General features: G+C 45.2%; 1 protein-coding gene across 3 annotated transcripts in view; it reads left to right on the top strand.

The window, feature by feature from the left end:
* Positions 1 to 19,686, top strand: part of PPP1R36 (protein phosphatase 1 regulatory subunit 36) — a 230,585-nt gene that overhangs the window by 92,601 nt on the left and 118,298 nt on the right. For all 3 annotated transcript variants that reach the window (XM_029598105.1, XM_029598104.1, XM_029598106.1), the window contains exon 6: positions 807 to 926. In XM_029598105.1, coding sequence (XP_029453965.1) covers positions 807 to 926 — 120 coding nt within the window. The remainder of the gene's footprint in view (positions 1 to 806; positions 927 to 19,686) is intronic.

The following is a 19,686-nucleotide window of genomic DNA, read 5'->3' as shown; positions in this document are numbered from 1 at the left end:
ACTGTTTTTGTCTCCAACACCTCCACTGGGAGGCCATTCCATGTATCTACCACCCTCTCTGTAAAGAAATATTTCCTAAGATTACTCTTGAATCTGCTTGCTTTCATCCTCCTCCTAGGACCCCTCATTCTAGAGCCTCCTTTCTATTAAGAGAGGCTCGCCTCTGGTGCAAGGAAACCTTTGAGATATTTAAATGTCTCTATCATATTTCCCCTATTTCTTCTTTCCTCTAGGGTGTACATGTTTAGATCTTTAAGTCTCTGCCCATAAGCTTTAGAACGAAGACCAATGACCATTTTAGTAATCACCTTCTGGACTGACTCCAACCAATTTATATTCTTTTGAAGTTACGGCCTCCAGAATTGTGCACAGTATTCCAAATGAGGTCTATATAAGGTTAGTATCACCTCACTTTTTCTGCTGATCATTCCTCTCCCTGTGCAAGCAAGCAACTTTCTGGCTTTTATCGTCGCTTTAGCCACCTGTTTGACCACCTTAAGTTTTGGGGCCATATGAAAAAGTGAAGGATTGCTTCAAGCTAGATAGGTATGATTTGAAGGTCATTTTAGATTAAATTATACAAGAACAATAGAGTTAGAAAATACAAGGCTAATCTTAAATAGTAGTTTTGAGAAGATATTTTGGTGGTTATTATAATTATATGTTTCCCTATTACAAGGATTATTAAATATACTGGGATCCCATTCGAATGGGTTGGGCTAGGAATCTGCAAATGACTATTGCTGCTATATTAAACTGTCTCCTTATAACATAATATTTATGGTACTCATGATTATTCCAAAAAGGAGCCAGCAACTTGATGATTTCTTCATGGCGTTGCTTTTCTACCTATCGTGTTATTTGAATAGAAATTCACTGGACATGGATAGAATTTCCTTGGCGAATAAACACAAGTCTCTTGGAGCGTGAGTACAGAACAAACTTCATTGTTTTTCCTAATGGAATTTATGGAATATTTTTCTAGTTAGCTTTGTTCTTGGAAATCATAAAAAAAGATTACATAGCACCCATGCTTTTGAAGAGAATTCAGATCACACAGGGCAGACATGACCTGAAGCAAAATTAACGCTCATAAAATGTACAAACCAGGAAAAGAAAAATACAAAATGTAAGCTGCTGCTTCACCTGAGTATTTATTTTTTATTTATTTGTTTTTTTATATACCGACATTCAACTAAAGTCATCATATTGGTTTACATATAACAGAAATTTATGAATTATGCCAGCTATTGTATCTTAATCACATTAAATGAATGAAGCGGGACTTTCATAACAAGGAATCTCGCACACTTCTGAAATTTAACAATATAGACAGTCCTTTAAAGCCAGAAACAAAAATGTTTTGAAGTTTATTGTTGCATCCTCGGTCCTTGACGGCTTCGCCCCATTTGCCTCACCTTATTCACGGCTCCTCCTGCTTACCTGGGAAAGATGGCTACCTGTTATAAATCTCCGTATGGAGTTAGCAATCTGTTATATATCTGCTAAGGAGTTAGCAATCTGTTAGCGCTCACCCTGCCAAGGGGGGTGGAATTAGTAATCTATTATTGATCAGCTCCCCCAGAGGGGAGGAGCTGGCAATCTGATGTAGATCACCCCACCAGAGAGGCAGAGTTAGCAGTCTGATATGGATCTGCTTCCCGAGAGGGGAGTAGTCAGCAGAGTGATGTACTCCGTAGATGGAGTTAATGATCTGTTGTGGGTTGGCTCCCACAGAGTGGCAGTCTGTATGATACCGCTCTAGTAGTCTAAGGAATAAACACTGAATGGAAATTGGTGAATCCTTGGGCCGATGGCAGATGACAGCACCCCCAGGAAGATATCCTGAGAGGGACCACCGGCTAGGCTGGAGTATGGAGACAAACACAGATAGTTCTTTATTAGACAGGAAGTAGAACCTCCAGAGGTGGCAGTAGTGAGTTGATGTGCCCAGCAGGGCTGAAGTCTCTCAGATACTGGAACTGTGATCTCTGGGTTGCTGAGCTGTAGAGAGAGTCTATAGATAGTGAGTAGACAGAGTATGCTGGAAACATAACCAATAGTAGATGATACACTCAAAATTGTAGATATCTTGTAATGGCTTCAGTGCAACAGAGAGTCTTCAGTATATTCAGGAACAGGAGCCGTAGGCGAGTACTGGTTCCTATATGCAGTCTGGAATAAGAACTCACAATATCTGTGTATGAGGTGGCTTCTGTAATAGAAGAGAGTCTTTGAAGGGTTTTAGGAACATAGGCCCTCGTGGAGCGAGTGCCTGTTCCTTTCTGCAATCTGTAATAGTACTTCACAAGATATAGGTATGTAATAGCTTCTGAGATAGAAGAGAGCCTGTGAAGGATTCTAGGAACATGGGCCCTCGTGGAGCGAGTACCGGTTCCTATCTGCAATATGAAATAGTAATGTACCAGATATAGGTATACAATAGCTTCTGAGATAGAAGAGAGTCTGTGAAGGGTTTTAGGAACATGGGCCCTCGTGGAGCGAGTACCAGTTCCTATCTGCAATATGCAATGACAACTCACAATCTCCGTACCCGCGATAACGTCTTAGACAGAAGGGAGTCTTCAGAGATTAGGAATATAGGACCTCGTGTAGCGATTACCGATTCCTATCTGTAATAGAACTCACAGTGTTCACGTCTGCGATCGCTTCCAGGCATTAAGGAGTATTCTGAGAATTCAGGGTCGAAGGCCCTCGAGGAGTGAGTACCGGATCCCGTCTTAGCAGTCTGAAATCAAGAGAGAGCGGGGCCCCCGAGGAGCGGGTACCCCTTGGTAAGTTTGTGGAGGCAGAGCAGCAGAGAAGTATTCCCCCTTGCTAACTCGATTCGTAGTAGCAAACAAGGACCTTTTAAGTTGGAAGCGGATGACGTACCTACGGGGGGACGCCCCCGAGGTTCGCACCCTTGCCGGTACATCTCTGGAGCGCCCACCCTTACGTCATCAGGAACATGGCGGATCCGCAGCATCAGGCCAGCCCGGGGATTCCAGGAAGACACGGAGAGAAGAAGCTGCGGCAGCATCTGTCAGTTAGACCCGAAGGGAGTCGCCACAAAGGTAGAGAGGATGGAGCGAGGGCGAGAACAGGCACGAACGCAATAGTACCTCCCTTCAAAGGGCGGTCTCCTCTTCGGTTGCCAGGTTAAGAACCAAAGATGCGCGAGGTGGAACACACTGATGAAGCATCTCTATCCAATAGGTCTGAGGCTCCAAAAAATGATTTCGGGGCCGAAGCCCTTTCAGGCAATCAAACTCAGCCTCAGTACAAACATCCAGGGTCTCTAAATTCTTGAGTTCAAGTTCGTATTCACGATGACAGATGGATGTTGAGATTTGAAGAATCCCGCAGAGTGTATAATGAAGTCAGCAGCAATGAGAGGGCTGCCGTGGACGTCACTGAGATATCAGTGGAAGTGGTGATGTAGAAACTGGTCCAAAATCCACTTCTGAATAGCTCTTCCACAGGATGCTGGAAGAGAGATGATGGCAATACCAGCAAAACGATCAGGCTGATGGGTGAGGGTGGCGGGGGGTGAAGGTTACAGACTGCTGTCAGTTGTCGATCCATTCATTACTTGGCTTTCAAGCAGCCCCCTTAATATAATTTATTTTATAAAATGTTATTTCAAATATCCTCATAAACACATCAGCATCTCTCATGCAGTTTTGTTCTCTATCACAGTTAAAGCCTTTCCAATACACACCCACCTTCATACTTCCCCATAAACACACAGCCTCCTCTCTTATACACACACACGCACACACACACAAGAATATTAGAACATAAGATATGCCATACTGGGTCAGACCAAGGGCCCATCAAGCCCAGTATCCTGTTTCCAACAATGGCCAATCCAAGTCACAAGTACCTGGCAAGTACCCAAACATTAGATACCGTATTTTTCGCTCCATAAGACGCACTTTTTTCCCCCCAAAAGTGGGGGGAAAATGTATGTGCGTCTTATGGAGCGAATATAAAAAAAAACAAACAAAAATCTAACAACCCCCCCCCCCGACTCCCCCAAGACCTGCTGACTTTGTTTACCGCAACCCCCCACCCTCCTGACCCCCCCAAGACCTGCCGACTTAATTTACCGCAACCCCCACCCTCCTGACCCCCCCAAGACCTGCCGACTTAATTTACCGCAACCCCCCACCCCCCTGACCCCCCCAAGACCTGCCGACTTAATTTACCGCAACCCCCCACCCTCCTGACCCCCCCAAGACCTGCCAAACGTCCCTGGTGGTCCAGCGGGGGTCCAGGAGCGGTCCAGGAACGATCTCCAGGGCGTGGGCCGTCGGCTGCCAGTAATCAAAATGGCGCCGACGGCCCTTTGCCCTCACTATGTCACTGGGACCGCCAGAGTGGTCTCTGGATCCAGAAGTGGCGACCAAGATCTTTCAACATTGTGCCGACCAGCAGTAGACCTCTTTGCATCACAACTGAATTATAAAATGGACAATTATTGCTCCCTGTTCAAGCAGAAAAACCACTTACCCAGGGAAGCCTTTGTTTGCCACTGGAATTCAGACCTTCTATACGCGTATCCCACGATACCGCTCATAACCAGAACTCTAGTGAAGCTACAACAGGACAAAGGGTCCATGATACTCATAGCTCCGTATTGGCCTCGACAGGTATGGTTTCCCATACTTCTAGACCTCTCGATCAAAGATCTAATTTGTCTGGGCACATAACTCAGGATCAGGTTGCGTCATCCCAACTTTCAGTCCCTATCCCTCACAGCATGGATGTTGAAAGCTTGATTCTACAAACTCTCAATCTTTCAACTAATGTCTCTCAAGTGCTTGTAGCTTCACGTAAACCTTCCACACGAAAGAACTATCGTGCTAAATGGAAAAGGTTTACCACGTGGTGCACACAAAATAGTATTAACCCTTTTTCCTGCACTACATCATCCCTATTAGACTATCTATGCCATCTCTCAGACTCTGGTCTTCAGACCTCATCTGTAAGGGTACATTTAAGTGCAATCTCAGCTTATCACAATACAGTTGGAGATGCACCAATATCAGTACAATCCCTAGTTAGTAGGTTTATTTCAACTTAATTCAACTTAATTCAACTTAAACCTCCACACCGACCACCGGTCACTCAATGGTACCTTAATGTGGTCTTAACGAGACTCATGCATTCTCCTTTTGAACCCATGGATTCCTGTGATGTTAAATTCCTCACTTGGAAGACTATTTTCTTAATAACCATCACATCTGCAAGAAGTGTTAGTGAGTTACAAGCACTTGTCACATACTCACCCTACACAAAATTCCTACATGATCGAGTAGTACTCCGTACACACCCAAAATTTCTGTCCAAGGTAGTTACGGAATTCCACTTGAATTAATCCATCATCTTGCTTACCTTCTTCCCAAAACCACACTCTTATCAAGGAGAGAGAGCTTTACACACTTGTACTGTAAGTGTGCACTTGCGTACTACTTAGATCGCACTACAGCCCACAGAAAATCCAACCAGCTCTTTGTTTCTTTTGATCCAAACAAGCCTGGTAAAGCAGTAGGCAAGCAAACTCTGTCCAGTTGGCTAGCAGATTGCATACAGTGTTGCTATGAAAAAGCAGGCCTTCCTCTCCAGGGGCGAGTAAAGGCTCACTCAGTACGAGCAATGTCAACCTCAGTAGCACACTATTGTTCAGTGCCAATAACTGACTTATGTAAGGCCGCAACATGGAGTTCTCTTCACACCTTTGTGGCTCACTACTGTCTTGATAAGGAAGGATGACAAATTCAGCCTATGGACAATCTGTCTTAAAGAACTTATTTCCAGTATAATCCCAACTCGTTCCACATCCAACTTTTCGTGATTTCAGGCTGCCTCATTTTCCCCAAAGATACACCAGTTGTTGTGCCTATTGCACAAGTTGTAACCTGTTGGTCCAATACAAGAATGACTCAGCCTGCAGCTTGCTAATCACCCATATGTGAGGACTAGCATCCTGCTTGTCCTGGGATAAATCAAAATTGCTTACCTTGTAATAGGTGTTATCCCAGGACAGCAAGATGTAGTCCTCACGAAACCCACCCGCCACCCCGCGGAGTTGGGTGCGATACGTTTTATTATTTTCTTTTTGGCTAACGCTAATTGCTACAAAACAGACTGAAGGGAGACCCCTGTGGCTGAGAATATCATGGCATGCTGAGCATGCTCAGTGGGCACACTGTGCCAGTCAAAAGTTTCTAGAAACTTTGACAGAAGTTTTTCCGTATAGGGCTCCATTACTGATGTCACCCATATGTGAGGACTACATCCTGCTGTCCTGGGATAACACCTATTACAAGGTAAGCAATTTTGCTTTCCACCATGTTTCTGAGATGCCAGTTAAGTCTATGTCATCATTCACTGCTATACACTCTAATTCTCGTATCTTACTTCTTAGACTTCTGGCATTAGCATACAAACATTTCAAAGTGTGGTTTTTTTTGTATTTACATTCTGCTTTTTATTTGATAGTATTACGTAGCGGGTGTTTTAGTGTGCCCTTGGGCCTCAGCCCGACCCCAGACGGATCCAGGACCGAACCGAGGGTTGGTGACGTGTCCCAGCATGGCAGAACACGGTCTTACCCTCTGCCGGGCCTGCAAGCTCCCAGAGCCAACAACAGATGATGTTGGTAGGGGAACGGTCCTCCGACTGTTCCGCGCCCTTTCGGACCTGCCGCTTAAATCGGCATGGAGCAGCAGGCTGGCCTGAGGATGAGGGCAGACGGAGGCCTTGACACGAAGACATGACACCAAGGTTGATGCGACGGCATCACAGATGAGGGTTGAAGCAAAGACATGACACCAGGGCGGATGCAACGGCATCAGAGGTGGGGAACTTGATGAAGTCCAGACGAGACGAGAAACTGGGAAGGAAGATATTGGCACTGTCTCTCAGGGCGCCCTACACAGCCCAACTTCACGGGCAGACTCAATGGGCTGGTCGCGGACCACCCTGTCCCACTGCACGCCCTACACAGCCTAAGGAGACTGATCACGGACCATGCGGAGAGCGGGACAAGCGCAGGAAAGGAATCCAGCTGGCAGAGGATCCAGTGACCGGAACAGGAACCAGATGGAATGGATTTACCCTCATGGAGGTCACCTGGAGGACTAGGAGAGCTGGAACATTGCAGGAACAGACATCAGGTAGAACAGACACCAGGACACCTAGACGGGAACCTCAGGCAATGAAGATATGTTCTAGACACAGACAAGACGAGGAGCTCCACGAAGAGGAAAAGGGCCTGTTGGAGCGCTGGACAGCAGGAGCTTCCAGAGACAAAGTAACTCCGATGCAAGGCTGACTGGGAGCTGAAGTCCTTTTATAGGGCTGCAGACAGGCGACTCCCTGAGAGGAGTTTGGATGGCCCACACCTAGCTGGCCCTATAACTAAGGAGGAGTGCTGCGGGCCAGCCCCTAGGGAGAAGGGCGTGGCCCAAACCAGGAAGTCCATGCAGACACAAGCAAGCCTCAGGCAGGCCCCAAGAACATTGAGGCCTCCCAGGCCCTGGAGCAAATCCTGGATAGTTCATAGGTGAGACCCTGGCTTCGGAGCGGCCTCCAGGAAGAGGTAAGGAGCCTCCCGTAGCACCGCTACAGAAGGGTTCATAACAGATAGGGATAAATTTGAATCTTTTAGCTCAGGTGAGTTTTTAATTATAGGCACTTGGACTACTTTTCTTTTTATTGGAACCTCTTGTTGTATTAGGGACCGCTAGGAGAGTGATCCCAACTTGAGGGGATTGTGTGCCCATGGGCCTCAGCACGACTCCAGAAGACTCCAGAGACAGCACCGAGGGTTGGGGAGACGTGTCCGAGCATGGATGAAGACAAAGTCTGACCCTCTGCCAGATCTGCATGCTTCTGGAAGCCAACAACACTATGTTGGTAATTGAACAGTCCTCCGACCATTCCCAGCCCTTTTGGACCTGCTGCTGAATATCGGCAAAAAGCAGCAGGCCGGACTGAGGATGAGGGCAGACGGGCGTCTTGTGACACAGAAGACTCAAGACGTGGACGAGAAGACTCTGGAAGTGGATGAGGAGCTTGGAAGACTCTAGACGAGATGAGGAACTTGGAAGACTCTGGATGAGACGAGAAGCTTGGAAGGTTCGGACATTGGCACTGTCTCTCAGGGCGCCCTACACAGCCCACCGACACGGGCGGACCCAATGGGCTGGTCACGGACCACCCTGTCCCACTGCGTGCATTACACAACCTGAAGAGGCTGGTCACGGACCACGCGGAGAGCGGGACAAGCGCAGGAAGGGAATCCAGCTAAGACGAAACTTCAGTGACGAAAACAGGAACCTACGAGATGGATTTACCCCAAGGTGTCATCTGGAGAACCAAAGGAGCTGGAGGGTCAAGAGGACTCGAAACAAGCGAAGGAGGAACGGAACCTCGGAACATCAGGAAGTGTGGAACATCAGGAGTCCTGGACTAGGAACCTCGGAACATGAAGACATGGAACATCAGGAAGCCACAGGAAACAACGAAGACTCAGGAAGCAACGAAGACTTAGGCGAGACAGTACATGGAGCTCCAACGAAAAACAAAGAACGAAGACCTGACGGAGCGTGGAAAGACAAGACTTCCAGGAGCAGGAAACTCCAATGCAAGGCAACACAGGACTGCAGGAGAAGCCCTTTTATAGGGCTGAGACAGGAAACCAGGTGGAGCTGACTTCCAGTGAGGCCAGGAGGACCCCACCTATGCTGCCCATTTAAGAAGGGGAAGAAGACACGGGCCTGCCCCTTAGGAAGGCAGGAACAGGATGTCCAGCACTGAGGACAGCGGCCATGCTTGCTGCTGCTTCGCTGGAGAGCAGAGCTAGGCCGCAGAGCAGGCCCCGTCGTTGGCAGCCAGGAGAGACTGGGGACTGCAGCCTCCGGGCCGCGAAGATGAAGAGACAGCGGTGGTGGCCCCAGCCACGATGAAACATGGTGACAGGGCCCGCCGTACTGGAGAGGCACCCTGAAGTCCGCGGCTTCTGCCACGGTGAAGAAGACAAGGTGACTGCGGCTCCTGCCGCATAGAATGTCGGTGGCTCCGTGCCCTCCCCTTCCTCTGTGTACTCATCTCTTTTGCTGCCATCCTGTCTCTAGTCCCCTCTCTCCCCATGCTCTTGTCTTTCCCTCTTGTCTCCGTCTCTTCCTCAGTGCCTTTCTCTATCTACGTTCCTCCTATGTCCCCCTGACTCCTTTTGCCTCTTCTGTCTCTTCCTTCCCATCCCCCTCTGTCTCCCGCCTTCCTTCATGCTCTTGGTGTGCCTCTTCCCTTCCCTGTGACTTTCCTTCCTTCCATACCCCCTCTGTGTCTCTTTCCTTCCTTGCTCCCCGTGTGTCTTATCTTCCTTTCCCTCCCCTTTTCTCTGTGGCCCTTCTGTTTTTCCCCTTTCCTCATCCTGTGACTCTGACTGTCTCTTTCTCCACCTTTTCTCCCTCTTTTCCTGTATCCCTCGGCTGGCTCACTGCAGCCCTGCTCTCAGGTCTTGGCCCAGCAGTCAGTGAGGGAGGGGGAGGAACCCAGGACATTGCTGCAGAGATCTGTGGAGCCACTAGGAAATGAGGGCTGTGCTGTGCCCCGAATCCTCTCTCCATTCCATCCAATCACAACAAAGGAAAAAAGGCAAGAGGGCGGGGACACAGCACAGCTCTTGGCTCTGTCTTTCCCTATAACTAGGAAGCTGTGGGAAAGAGGAGCCTCTTGCAAAAAAAGGATTTTCTGTGTCCAGTCAGTAGTTCTGACCGGACACTGTAGAGCACATCTGAAAACCTGGCAGTCCAGTCCAAAACTGGGCCATTGGCAACCCTAGTGGTGAGCAGGAATTTCCATGTTTTTATTTATTTTTGAATTAAAATAGAAAAGTGCAGCTTTATCTGCAATTTATATAGCTGTCTGTGGGCCAGGCACCTGTCTGCTTCAGAGTTTACAGGTCCTGATGTCGATAGACCTCAGTCCCATTGAGAGTATTGGTAGAGCTTGAAGGGAATCTATATCAAGGATTTATTTATTTAGTTATTTATTTATTTAAAAGTTTTTATTTCCAAGGTATAGCTAGCAGCCTTCACTCTGGTTTACAAGTACAACAACATATTACATTTAGCAGTGAAATTAGAACCAGACGAATATTCAACACACTTAATACAAGCAAAAGAACTTCAAACGATTATAACAGGGTGTAACTGTGATCAACCAAATAATTTATAGCTTCAAACGTTCTGAGTCATAGTCTCAGTAGTTCCATTGCATATCCGATAAGGTTATGCATTGGGTCTGTTATGTTATGTTGTGTAGGATTAACCGATACTGTCTTTGAATGTTTGGCCGAATATCCATGTTTTGAGCTCTTTTTTAAATGACTTAATATTGCTTTGTGAGCTCAGGTGCTCTGGTAGTGAGTTCCATAATTTCGGGCCGGCGATGGATATGGCTCTGTTCCTTGTGGTGGATAGCTTGGCTAATGGGAGTGGTGGTATTTCTAGTCGTAGTTTGTATGTTGTTCTAGTTGTACGTTGCGATCTGTGTATGTGAATGACATTGTCAAGGGCTGTGTTATCTGTTTTGTAAATAGCGTTGTGTAGGACTGTTAGCATTTTAAACTCAATTCTTTTTTCAACTGGAAGCCAGTGTAGACTGTTGAGTACGGGCGTGATGTGTTCTGACTTCTTTTTGCCAGTAAGGACTCTTGCTGCGGCGTTCTGAAGTAATTGGAGTGGCTTTAAGGTCACTTTCGGTAAATCTATCAGGAGAGAATTGCAGTAGTCGAGGCTGGTGAAGATGAGAGATTGTAGGACTGTTCTGAAGTCTTAGTGGTGGAGCATTGGTTTTAGGTGTTTAAGTATTCGGAGTTTGTGGAAACCTTCCTTTGTTTTTGTTGAGATGTGTTTTTTGTAGGATAGCTCGTTGTCAATTCAAATACTGAGGTTTTTTATGTTGTCTTTAAGTTGTATGTGGATGTAGTCTATTAGGAAGGATGGGTTGGTTTTGGATCCTGAGTATTTTCTTTCTATTAGTATGCATTCAGTTTTGCTCATGTTAAGACATAGTTTTAGGTGATTTAGCATATTTTTGATTGAAACGAGGTGAGAGGCGGTTAGTCTCAGTACATCTTCGGTAGTGGATGTAATTGGAATGAGGAGTTGTATGTCATCAGCATACATGTAGTAAATTACTCCTAGGCTTGATAGGAGTTGGCATAGCGGAAGTAGGTAAATGTTAAAGAGTGTGGCTGAAAGAGCAGACCCTTGTGGTACTCCTGTTTCAAGGGGGAATGGCTTCTGATGTGTTGTTGTTTGTGGAGACTTTGAAGTATCTGTCTTTTAGAAAAGAAGTGAACCAGTCAAGAGTTTTGCCTGAGAGCCCTATGTTTGTTAGGCTAGAAATTAGCTTTTTGTGGTCAACTGTGTTGAATGCAGCGGAAAGGTAAAGAAGGATTAGTATGTGACCTATTTTGTTATCAAATCCTCTTAGTATATTGTTGGATAAGTTGAGCAATAGAGTTTTCATGCTGAGGTTTTTCCTAAAGCCGTGTTGGGTGGGATGTAGTATTTTGTAGCTCTCGAGGTCTTCATTGAGTTGTTTCAGGACCGCTTTCTCAGTCATTTTCGCAAGTAGGGGTAAGTTTGATATTGGATGGTAGTTGGTCAGGTCGTCTGGGTTGAGGTCCTTTCTTTTCAGAATTGGTCTGATTGTTGCGATTTTTAACTTTGCTGGTAGCTCACCTTCTTTGAGAGATTTGTTGATAATTGCTGCTACTGTTGGGGCTATGGAATGGGCGATTTCCTTTAGCTCTCATGTGGGGATGGTGTCTAGGTCGTGGCAAGCTGGGTTTATTTTTCTAAGCATTTTTTCTGTTTCCGTGGAGGATATAGGTTCAAAGTTGGACCACTGTGTTGTATTTGATGTGGAAGTTTGGTTTTCATCAATCGGGGAGTAGTTGAAGGCATCTGTTATTTTGGTTACTTTGTTCTTGAAGAATGTAGCTAAGTCTTGGCTTAAATTTTTGGATTCGGTTGTGTTGGGGGTGATGTTTTCAGAGATGAGGTTGTTAACTATGTTGTAAAGGGATTTGGCGTTATTAGAGGAGTTTTTGATCTTTTGACTGTAGTAGTCACATTTAGTATTCAGAATCATTTTTTTGTAAGTGGCTAAATGCGTGCGATATCTCTGAGGGCCGTGGGATTCTTGTCTTTTTGCCATTCTTTTTCACATTTCCTAAGGTTGGATTTCATGTTTTTTAGTTGAGGGGTGAACCATGGTTTCTGTAGAAGAGGAACTTCTACAATTTAGTGTCTATCCTATTCCCTCTTTATATTTTTCTCTCAGACAAATAAGTCATTTTTTCCTGTATCAAGTTTTAAATCTTAAAAGCCCTTTGCGCTAAAAGGTGGCAATGTCAGAGCGAAGCCTCTGCTGTCTCTCCTGTGGCAGCAAATGAGCCACAGGTGCAATCGGCTCTCTGTCCAGCTCACCTCCACAATGAAAATGACTTGGAATAAGTTGCAAAAACAGCTTAAATAAGTGAGATGAGGTTTTAGAGGCTAGGACAAGGTAACATAACATTGTAACATAGTAATAATGGCAGAAAAAGACCAAATAGTCCATCTAGTCTGCCCAGCAAGTTAATTGCAGCTCCATGTCAGTTACCCCCAAGCTTTATGTTAAGGATAGTAATATTTACAATCAAAACCAAGCAACTGTGAAACTCATAATAAACTTACTGCTAGCATATGGGGTAGATTTTAAAAGGTGCGCGCGGGAGTAGATTTGTTTGCGCAACCTGGCGCGAACAAATCTACTCCGCGCATGTTATAAAATACAAGGTCAGCGCGTGCAAAGCTGCGCAAAATCGGCAGCCTGCACGCCGAGCCACGCAGCCATCCTCTGTTCCCTCCGAGGCCGCTCCAAAATCGGAGCGGCCTCGGAGGGAACTTTCCTTCCGGCCCCCCCCACCTTCCCCTATCTAACCCACCCCCCAGCCTTAACTAATTCCCCCCCACCTTTATTTTACAAATTACGCCTGCCCGAAGCAGGCGTAACTTGCGTGCGCCATCCGGCTGCCGGCGCGCCATGTTCTGGTACGGGGGCTGGTCTGGAGGCCGCAGCCACGCCCCTGGAACGCCCCTGGGCCGGAACCATGCCCACGGCCCCGCCCCTGCAACGCCCCCCAATGACGCGCTGGCCGCGACACGTCCCCGACACGCCCCCCCCCCCCAGGAAAGCCCCGGGACATACGCACGTCCCGGGGCTTGCGCGCGCCACCGAGCCTATGCAAGATAGGCTCGGCGCACGCAGGGGGTGGAAGGGGCAGCTTTTTGGGGGTTACGCGCATAACCCTTTGAAAATCTGCCCCATATTTTTTATAGGATGAACAGCCTTCTTGATAATTCAGACAATGCAACTTGAATGTATTTTGCTTTTGGACTTGGCCATAGAAGCAGTCCTGTGCTTTTTCCCTAATGTCAGCATATCAGTACCCTGGACCACAAAAGTCTGGGCTCAGCGTTGGCCTTCATCTGAATGCTAGTCCTCTGTTTTCCCTGCTTTCAAAACGGAGAGTGATGTTGCAGTTGCATCAAAAGCATCAAGGCTAGTTTGGTTAAGGGTAGTAATCCCCATGCCTTCTGTTAAGGGTAGTAACTGCTGCTTCATGAATGTTACTCCCATGCACCCTTTTCTTAATTTCCAGCCTCTAGCCTTTAGGGATCCACAGTGTTTATCCCATGCCTTTTGAATTTGGTTACTGTTTTTGTCCTCTCAACCACCCCTGGAAAGGCATTCCAGGCGTCCACCACCTTCTCTGTGATGATATATTACCTGATGTTGGTTCTGAGTTATCCCCCCTGGAGTTTCATTTTGTGACCCTTAGTTCTACTGTTTCCTTTTCAATGGAAAAGGTTCGAAATTCATGCATCATTAAAACCTTTCACTTATTGTATTAGACAGGGACTGACAATGTGAAGAACCTTGCTGTACAGGCAGGGCCAGTTAGGCCCCAGAAGAATTGAACCACTGACTGAGCTTTATAAATTGTGAATATATATATATATATATATATTTATTTATTTATATTTAGGATTTGTTAAGCCTTTTGGCTTCTCTTTTCTGCTAAGTTCTCTGTCTTCTCTGTAAAACTAAGCCACTGAATTTTAAGTGCTAGTGATGAGTCTCTGAGGCCCTCAGGAAATCCGCATTTTTAAGCTACCTATAGGTCACATTCCGCTGACCTTTTTGAGCCAACACCTAGCAGGACCCCTCTGCCCTATGGCTGGAATGCATGGGAAAGGAAGGGGTGAACATCATGATTTATGGCTGGGTATTGGTGGGAAAAATCAGACAAAGAACGAGATATTCTATATAAACCACCTCACATACCAACGCCTCAATACTGGCGGTAGTGTAAGATGTTAATGCATGCCAGGTTTCCATCATTGAAGTCCTAAGAGTTTGGACTTCTCGCCTGCCGAGATTCTTGCGACAACCTCAGGGAAGTGAGCAGATTTAGTTTTATATTGTAAATGTATATATATTCTCTGGTTTTGATTTTCTTATTCTATGCATATACTTTCTTGTATCATATCTTCTATTGTATTTATATTTTTCCTTATTTACATTTTACCTTATTCTTATGTTCATGCAATTTGTTGCACCGGAAGTGGACCTTTGAGCTGAGGTGGGATTGATGCAACCTGTAGGACGGGTCCCCACCATCGGCAGGCAGGACGGAGGCCGGCTGGCGCTTCACCAATACCAGCCTTCGTTCCCCGCGGGTTGAGCCTTTGGGCACAGGGGCCGGCTGGGCTTAGGTGGGCCTCCATATGTCATCGTCGATGGAAGGATCAAGGTCATCCCAGAGGCAGCAACAGAGGAATGGTAAAATCTGTATTGGATGAGGTGGAGTCCCGGACACCCGGGCGCCAATGGAACAAGAGTCAGACAGGGGGTTACCCGAGCAAGAGCAGGCCGAAGCCTGAATAGGCCAAGTCCAGGACATAGACTAAAGAGGTGTCATAAGGCAAGCTTGAGTCAGGGCTGGCAGCAATCTAGAAGTGGTGGCAAGCAAGGCTGAGGTCTGAGCGAGGAGATAGTCAAACATAGTCAGGCAATGCAGAGGTCTGGGTCTGGAGAGAGGCAACGAAGTAGTCAGGCAATGCAGAGGTCTGGGTCTGGAGAGAGGCAACAGAGTAGTCAGGCAATGCAGCGGTCTGGGTCTGGAGAGAGGCAATGGAGTAGTCAGGCAATTCAGAGGTCCGGGCTTGGAGAGAGTCAACGGCATAGTCAGGCGAAGCAGAGGTCTGGGTCTGGAGATGATCAATGGCAAAGTCAGGAAAAGCAAAGTCAAAGTCCATGTAGTCAATCTGAAGCATAAGGCAGGGTAGGAACGAAGAGACAGGAACCAGGAACAACGAGGAACAGGAACGCAGGGATGAGACGAATCTCTAGGAAGCAATGAGTACTCGACCAGTAAGGAGACCTGTTGCAAAGGCAACGCTAGGAAGTGGAACCTGAGCTTAAATTCTATAGTTAGGTTGACGTCATCATCCAGGACCGCGGTTAGGTTCCTGCCGCGATTCCTACTTAAGAATCAATGATGCGAGCGCGCATGCCTAGGGAGGGGTGTGGCGCGAGTAGCAGCGCCTCTCCACGGGTCACATGGAGAGGACTGACGTGAAGTGGAAGCAGGACCAGGAATGTCGGGGAATGTGGCAGTGCCGGAGGTACCGGGTTGGCCCGAGGACGAAGCTGACGGCCCACCGCCGCCAGTGAGGAGGAACCAGAGGTTGGAGTCACCGTAAAAAGGTGAGGGGGCCTTCTGTGGGTCTGCCGCGGATGGCACGAGTAACACTATGACTCGAGAATTAGTCTGCTGGTTCTTGCTCCAAATTGCATCTCTGCAAATGCCTTACAAAGAGAGATAATTTGGTGAGATACTTGAAATATTAGTCGTGAATCAAGATAAATCAAAACTACAGAGATTTCCTGAGTGTAGGTTAAATATTCGATTTGCAGAGCGTGCCAGAAAACCTAGAACAAATGTTTTTACAAAAAGTGGATCCATATTACCAGAGACTAGTTGGTCTTGGATATGCCCTAGAATTGGTTTCCCTAACACAGTTGTGTTTTTCTCTTCCATATATATCACCAGTGAAGACAATTGCTATACTGGCAACACTAAACAAATTAATAAACCTAATAGGTGCTGGGAAATGGAAAAACACAGTCCACATGCACATACATATATAATAATAGACACTACCGGCTTATTATAGAAGCCTTCAATTGCCTTATATTAAATCATTGGGCTACTTCATTTAGTAGAGACGCTATTCGTACCAGATTTGAAAGAATGGACTTTTGAAGAAGAAACACATCATCCTTTAAAGATATTTGGATTGTTACTATCACCTGTGGAAAACCCCGATGCAGAATCCTATTTCAAAACATGGACCATGTCAGGGTTTTTCATATGACTGTGTCACTGATGGTCACATAAGCTAAGTAATTTTATGTGCAAAATAAAAAAATATCAAAAAAAGTTTTGTGGTATATTTTACCCACAGTCTAGCTCTATTATAATATATATATGTGCATGTGGACTGTGTTTTTCTCTGTGTACATACAAATGATGCCTAAAAAAAATCCTCTGCCTCCAATTGCTGGGGACCAAACCCACATGTTCTTGACTGGTGTAGCAGAAGTAAAGTAAAGGAAATTGTTAGGTAAGTCTTAATGTCTCCTTAGTCCCCCTTAATCACCAGAATGGAAAAAGTCACAGGTATCATACCTCTCCTTTAGTCTTCTATAGTCTACTTTCCTCTCATCTCCAATAAATAAATAAATAATCCTCTCCTCCCAATCGTGTTCTTACCTGGATTAGTAATGCTATAGTCGACATTGACACGCTCAACTCAACTATTCATCATAGATGACACAAGTGCTCTTCAGATTCTTTCTAGGCAAATGATACCATATTATTTTAGATAAAAATCTGAGTCCTTTGCTCAATGAGCATGAAAGATTGAAGAAACTTACTCAAAAAGGAAACCAAACAAGGTAGGAAGGGTGGAAAAAACCGTCCTCCTCAGTTAACAAAAGGTCTCTAAAACCTGGACATAATTTAGGGGCAAGGCAGTCTGTCTCCAACTCTTTATACTTCAGCAAGAACCCCAAAATCCTTATCCTTGAAAAATAATCAGAAGTGGGAACTGCACAGACAAGTTGTTCCACATCAGGGTAACTCAGGAAAATCAAACTAAGAATCTACGCTTTGAGATGGTGACAAGGGTTTATATACAGTCAGAGTACACCAACCGCTTCTCCATTCTGGGGAAGCCAAAATCTAGGCTATTATTAACTACATCATTCTGCTCCCCACCCTAAGGACTGGATCATTCTTTCTAGTAGCAGATTCTTTAGGTCTGCTACATCAGTCTATATGTCTACTGGTTTTTAAAAAGGAGAAATGTGAAGGGAAAATTAAGTGTTTGAGGTATCTGACTGTACAATGTATCTTTATCAAATATTTAGAAGTTACAAATTTATTTCATAAATCAGATTATTCATTTATTTGGAGGACTATGTAAAGGTGAGTCTGCATCAAAAGCAACCTTAGCATGCATATTAAATGATTGACAGGCTCCAGAAATCATCAGAGGCCATTTGACACAAGCTCAATCTTCCTCTTGGGCTGAAGCGGTGGCTGTATATCCTGTAGACATTTGTAAAATGTGATGTGCTCTTCTTTACATTCTTATGCAAAACATTTATATTGGATGTTCTCACAAAAGAAGATTCTGCTTTTGGAGCAAGCATTCTCAAAGTGGGTTTAACATTATCCCATCCAGAATAATTGGGCTTTAGTACTTCCCAATTGTTCTGGATTGGTGTAGCAGGATGAGAAAGGAAGGAGAAATTTATACATACCTCATAATTTCCTTTCCTTTAATCCTGCTAGGCCAGTCCAGAAATGTGCTCGGGAAGGTAAAAATGTATTGATTGCAAATTTTTGATAGATATAAAGCATATAAATTAAAAAAATATCATGATTATTTGGCATTACTAAAGTTTATTTCAGAAACTTTAAAGAGGTTCATTTTCTAAACTTTTCTAGTTACTTTTGAAAAAATCTTTACCATTTTTAATATGATTCATTTATTAAAGTTTAATAAACTGGCATTACCTGCCCTGCATCACATATAAATAGAGATGATGTCATCGAAAAAGTCATGTGAAGGGAAGATAAACCTAATCGTTCTGGTCTGGTGTAGCAGGACTAAAGGAAAGGGAATTATTAGATAAGTATAAATCTCTCTACACTTGTAGTTGATGCACACATTTTTTTTTGTACATGTGTTTGTTCCTTTGATAATCCAGTAGGTGAGTAAAAATTGACCCTTGCCGCAATCCACAGAGAGGGGAAATGCATTCTCTCCAGACAGTTTTATGCACTTAGGTGCACTGACAAGGTCCGAGGGAAATTCTGAAATCTGTCTGTACCTGTTGTTCAGTATGAGAGCATTTTTCAGAGGGATTTGTCAGAGTAACAGGAATTCAAACCAAAATGGCCTCTTCTGAGAGACACCCTGTCTATGGATAAACACACAAAGATAAAAATGGAATAAGGGTGTAAATAAGCACAAATCATAATTGTGGCTGTGCCGTACTTTGCTTGATATACCGTTTTTAATTTCCAATCTTAAGGTTCATTTTACAAATACACATTTTTCACTTTTTAAAATTTTATAATGCAAATAAAATATAGAGTCAAACTTCATCAAGCATGCCTTTAATCACCAAATCATGAAGCTCTCTTTTATTGCTAAATCACAAGGCTCTCTTTGAGAAAAGTGTATCAGAAAAGCAAGCAAAGACTTATCTTAAACTGAAGAAAGGAGCAGACTGGGAGGGAACTTCCCTACCCACCTAATTACACTTCCTCCCTTATCCCCTCTCTTCCCACCCCCTAAACCTAACCTACCTTTCCCTAAATTTTTTATTTTATTACATACTGTTCCTCCAGAGCAAAAGCAAGTTAAGCGCGCTTCTCCGGAACAGCGGCTAAAGGCCGCTGTTCCGCCCAGCCTCTGTCCCGCCCCTCCCGGCCCCCTGGCCTTTCCCTTTTCTTGCGTAAGTCCCAATACGCGCACAAGTGCTGGGCCCTTTTGAAAATGTGCGCAGTGCACACAGGGCCCAACCATGCACGTAAGTCCCAATTTTTACGCGTAGGGCCCTTTGAAAATTCGCCTGTATTTATAGCTAATAAGCTATTTACACCCCCTATTCCGTTTTTGTCTTTGAGGGTAACAGGAGTTGCCTGGTTAAATCCTTATGGGTGAAGATTGTTCTCTCTTCAGCAGATAGGGTTATGTGTGTGCTTTTACACCTGTAGACATTTAGCCACGGCTGAAAGGGGCGGACCCGGGGGCAGGGTTAGGGCAAATACATGCACATATTTTGCACCTGCTAAAAATGGCTCTGAAAATTGTCCTCCCAGACAAAAATCCCACAGGAATCCTATGATCCAGCAGCCTAAAATGAAGCCAAACCTGGCACTCTATGGGCTTATTTTGTAGCCCGCACAAATTTAGTCAATATTCAAACACAGGATACCAATGTACTTTTTGTTTGAATATTGGCTGG

This window comes from Rhinatrema bivittatum, chromosome 4 (assembly GCF_901001135.1).
Source record: "Rhinatrema bivittatum chromosome 4, aRhiBiv1.1, whole genome shotgun sequence".
Taxonomy (NCBI): Eukaryota; Metazoa; Chordata; class Amphibia; order Gymnophiona; family Rhinatrematidae; genus Rhinatrema; species Rhinatrema bivittatum.
The sequence above is the reverse complement of the archived record's forward strand: the minus strand, read 5'-3'. Positions and strand labels throughout refer to the sequence as shown.